This window comes from Octopus sinensis, linkage group LG10, assembly GCF_006345805.1.
Source record: "Octopus sinensis linkage group LG10, ASM634580v1, whole genome shotgun sequence".
Taxonomy (NCBI): domain Eukaryota; kingdom Metazoa; phylum Mollusca; class Cephalopoda; order Octopoda; family Octopodidae; genus Octopus; species Octopus sinensis.
The window spans coordinates 64683150-64688149 of record NC_043006.1 but is presented as its reverse complement, the minus strand read 5'-3'; the positions used below and the strand labels follow the sequence as shown (position 1 = coordinate 64688149).

Here is a 5000-nt window from a genome sequence, read left to right as displayed (position 1 = left end):
GCCATTGCGCCTCCAAGAGAAAGCGATAGACACTGTGGGTATATGTCAACTTGACAGTTAAGTCTGGTGATTAGATGTTGACTTCACAGTTACGCTGTGTCTGGATGTGAACTGCATAGATAAACATAAGGTTCGAACGTTGAGTTGATATCTAGACACAATGTATAGATATGGACTAGATAGATACACTGTGCAGATGTTCTAAGTGATGTCTACGTGATGGCTGTACAGAAGCAATGTACATGGCTATGTGGTTGAGAAGCTCACTACGCGCTTTCGGGTTCAATCCCACTGCACGTATATCTAATACAGCTGAATTAGATAGGTATATTTAATACAGTCCCTGGATCGAATCATGCCTTGTCAGCGGATTCAGAACATGGAGACTACTGCGTGAAAGCCCGTAGAATGTGTGTGTGGTGTGTGCGTGCGTGTGTGTGAGTGTGTGTGTATGTGTATATGTATACATGTATGTGTTTGCTTTTGTGTTTGTCCTTCACCACCCCTAAGGATTTGTTTACGTCCTCATCACTTAGCGGTTGAGCAAAAGAGAGCCATATGAATAAATGCCAGACTTTAAATGATAAGTACTGGGGTCGATCAAAACCCTTCAAAGAGGTGCCCCTAAATGGACGCAGTCCAATTACTGAAACAAGATAGAAAAAAGATTAGTATATTGGTGTGAACCGGACACAGCGCCCACTGGATTGACATAGGGTGCAGATGTTGACTGGATTTCAACCCTTTTTTTTTACTATGGACCCCTTTGGTTTCTATTTTACCCCTATGTTTAAAAAATCTTATTATATTTCTATAATTAAATATTAAGCACTGTATTTAAAAAGTTCAAATGTTTTGTATATTGTCGATAAATTTTCACAACAAAATCTTTTATGGACCCAGAAGGGCCATGTAGACCCTGGTTGAGAACCACTGGGATAGCCACAGTGTGTAAATGTTGATTAAGTATTATCATCAATCCACAAGTTCCTTTCACCGATGTAACCAGTCGTACGGGAGAGGCGGAGGAACTCTAGACGCTTTTGCATTCAGCTGTCGCCAATGGTTTCTGTTTTCTGTCATGCGTAGCAGGGTTACGGTGCTGTGACCTGTCCAGCCTTTGATGTTGTCAGACCAAGATTTTCTCTGTCTGCCTCCCTTCCGCCTTCCTTTAACTGTACTCTGAGGAATGGTTTTCGATAAGAAGCTGTGGTGGGATACGCGACCGTACCAGGCAAGCTTTCATCTTTTTATCGGAGCAAGGAGGTGGTTCATGTCTGCCAGCGTATTTGTTGACCTTGCTGCTTGACAAAGCTGTTTGTTTTCTGCTCTGTGATTTGGGATATATGGCAGCCTCCTGAAGCACTTGTGCTCAAATACCTGCGTACTTCCCTCCATGTCAGCAGTAAAACTCCACATATCTCACATCCAGATAGCAGGATCTCTCTCTCTCTCTCTCTCTCTCTCTCTCTCGTCTCTCTCTCTCTCTATATATATATATATATATATATATATATATATATAGATATATATAACATTTGCAGCGTGGAAGGTGTTTGTAAGCCATTTAGAAACCGACAAAAGCCGTTCGATTCATTCAACATTTAAGTTTAATTTGTCAAAATATTTTCGTCGCTAAAATCTGCTGCTGCATCTGAGAAAGTAACAGTTAGTTCGTCATATATATGTGCGTATGTATGTGTGTATGCATGCATACACGCATGTATGCATTGTATTTTGTATGTATGTATGTATGTATGTATTTATGTATGTATGTATGTATGTATGTAGTATGTATGTATGTATGTGTGTATATATATATATATATATATATATATATATTATATATATATATATATATATATAACAATTGCAGCGTGGAAGGTGTTTGTAAGCCATTTAGAAACCGACAAAAGCCGTTCGATTCACTTCAACATTTAAGTTTAATTTGTCAAAATATTTTCGTCGCTAAAATCCGTGCTGCATCTGAGAAAGTAACAGTTAGTTCGTCATATATATGTGCGTATGTATGTGTGTATGCATGCATACACGCATGTATGCATGTATGTATGTATGTATGTATGTATGTATGTATGTATGTATGTATGTATGTATGTATGTATGTATGTATGTATGTATGTATGTATGTATGTATGTGTGTGTATATATATATATATATATGATTACAAAAATATATATTTCCTCTTATAAACGCAGCGTCACCGGCGCCTTGATCGAACTGCTCACAGTGCTCTCTTCGATAGAATACAGATGCGGTTCTTAGAGAAATTGCGGAGCTGATTTGGAGACGATTGAGTCCAAATTCCTAAGATGTTCCAGTTTAACTTCATTCTTGACCAATTACTTTCCTTTATTCTTGCTGTTGTCAATTTCCTGTTGTTATGAATAAACTATATTGTTCCATTAGCCTTGTAGTTATTGTGCGAGTGTCGTGTTTTCTATTTCAGCGGTTCCCAACCTTTTTTGCACCACGGACAGGATTCATGCAAGATAATGTTTCCATATTCTGATCATGCTGCGCATAACACAGACACAATAAAATGCATGAAATACAATTTCCTTATTACGTATATTAAGGGTAGAAGTAAAGGGCCTCTTCGGTCATGAATGACATGGGATTACACCTAGAAACCTCCCCACCGAGGCCCAAGTCCGAGCAAGGTTGTTTTATGGAAAACAAGCAATCGCTTATGTATACCAGTCTCCCTTCTCCATGCCACCGATGTTGGGAAAGGCAAAGACTGATAGAGCTTGGCACCAGTGACGTAAACAGGAGCAACTGTGCGGCCGAATACCAAATGAACCACGGCCCTGTAATTGGGGATCCTTGCTGTATACCATAGTCTGGGTAGCTAAGAAGTTCGCTTTCCAGCCATATGGTTTTGTGTTCAATTCCACTGCGCGACACCTTAGGCAAATGTCCTCTTATAGCCTCAGACCGTCAAGTACCTGAGCTTGCAGCAAAATCGCCCACAAATACTACCCTTCAAAGCTGGTTTAACAGACAAGATAAACTAAAGCTGGATATAAACCATAGCCATCTCTCGTAAGTGGGTATGTCTTGGCAGGATGTATCATGCTTTTGTTAATTACTTTAGGTGCCTGTGTAGTCGCGATCAGGCATAAACATCCTCTTCACCTTCCAATGCTGGAAGATGTGACAGCTTGAGGGAAAGAGGGCTGCCCCAGCCTAGGATGATATTAATTTTCAGCTGAATAGACTAGGACAACGGAGAATGAAGTGCCTTGTTCACGGACGTCACACCCTACCAGGTCCATGAATCGAACCCACGACGTTAAGATTGTGAGTTCAACACACTAATATGCCACGAGCCTTCACACAATTCTGAATATAATAAATTCGAATTATGCAGTAGAAACAGTTCCATAACGGAAACATTATCTGTACAACATATTTCATGTTTGTGTTTTGTTTAAACGCCAAAAGCCACGGAAAACGCCCCTTTAAAGCATGTAGTATTAAAAGATACAATATACTTCAGAGCTAGGCGGAGGACGATTTCGTACACGACATTAAGAGGAATTTTTCCAAGTGGCAAAAACACAGTTCCTGGCGTTTACACAACTTTTATATCCTTGTATTAGATATACAATATAACGAAGCGGGGTGGAGGAGTATATACGCGATGCACTCCTATTACACGAGACACGCTCTATATCAAAGGTTTACAGTGAACTGCTACCAACCCGAAGTCCAAATCATTCACAGTTCTTTGCTTTATAATAATGAGACAGTCCACCTATAGTCACCTGTGGAGTGGTTGGAATTCTTCCACAACAACAACACATGTTAAAGTATGTAGTATTAATCTATATCTATAAAAGAGTGTGCGTGTGTATGCGTGTGTGTGTGTGGGTGCGTGTGTGTGCGTGTGTGTGTGTGTGTGTGTGTGTGTGTGTGTGTGTGTGTGTGTGTGTGTGTGTGTGTGTGTGTGCGTGTGTGCGTGCGTGCGTGTTCTTCATGTATTCCAAAACCGAGTTGCCGATCTTGACGTATCGAGTATCAAAAGATTCAGTAAGCTTTTGCTTACCAACTAAACTATATTTTCATTCACATATTTGCATTACAAAAATTTAACATTATAATAATGAATATAACATGTCCTCAAAGAAGACAGGATGATCATAACGAGATTGTCGGCTGAATGCTGTGTACTTGGCACACGGAGTTATTTCTGACGACGAAAGTGAATGCGGTCAGAGAGCAACAGTGTCTACAAAACTGGTGTCGTTCGACTAAGGGCGAATTAAATTAAGCTGGCGTGTGTGGAAGTGAAGCCTTACGGTAGGAACATATATATATATATTCAGTAATCGCTGTGCATTCAAAGCAATGAATAATTTTACGAAACCGGTATGCATTTAACTGTCTTTAACAATTCCCAATAATGACTTTTATTACTTTTATTCCTACCTCAGTAACTTAGCGGTTCGACAATCGAGCTCGATAAAATAACTTACCGTTTCACCAAAGGTGATCGATAAAATAACTTAGAGGTTCGCTAAAGGAAATTGATAAAATAACTTGGCGGTTCGCCAAAGTAGATCGATAAAAAACTTAGCGGTTCGCCAAAAGAGAAAGATAAAATAACTTAGTGGTTCGCCAATCGAGATCGTTCGCCAAAGAAAATCGAAAAATAACTTAGCAGTTCATTAATCGAGATCGATAAATTAACTTAGCGGTTCGCCAAGAGAGTTCGACGAAGTAACTTAGCGGTTCATCAATCAAGATCGATAAAATAACTAAGCGTTTCGCCAAAAGAGATCGATAAAATAACTTAGCGGTTCGCGAAAGGACATCGATACAGTAATTAGTGCTTTGCCAATCGATATCGATAAAATAACTTAGCGGTTCGCCAAAGGTGATCCATAAAATAACTTAGAGGTTTGCCAAAGGATATCGATAAAATAACATAGCGTTTCGCGAAAGGATATCGATAATAAATAACTTAGCCGTT

The 5000-nt window shown here is 39.5% G+C and overlaps 1 protein-coding gene across 1 annotated transcript in view; it reads left to right on the top strand.

Moving 5' to 3' along the window:
- The window catches only part of LOC115216567, a 15293-nt gene extending 12914 nt beyond the window's left edge, over positions 1–2379 (top strand). Inside the window, exon 6 of the mRNA XM_029786033.2 lies at positions 2218–2379. Within this exon, the coding sequence (XP_029641893.1) occupies positions 2218–2301 (84 nt within the window). The 3' untranslated portion in view covers positions 2302–2379. The remainder of the gene's footprint in view (positions 1–2217) is intronic.
- The last annotated feature ends 2621 nt before the right edge of the window (positions 2380–5000 follow it).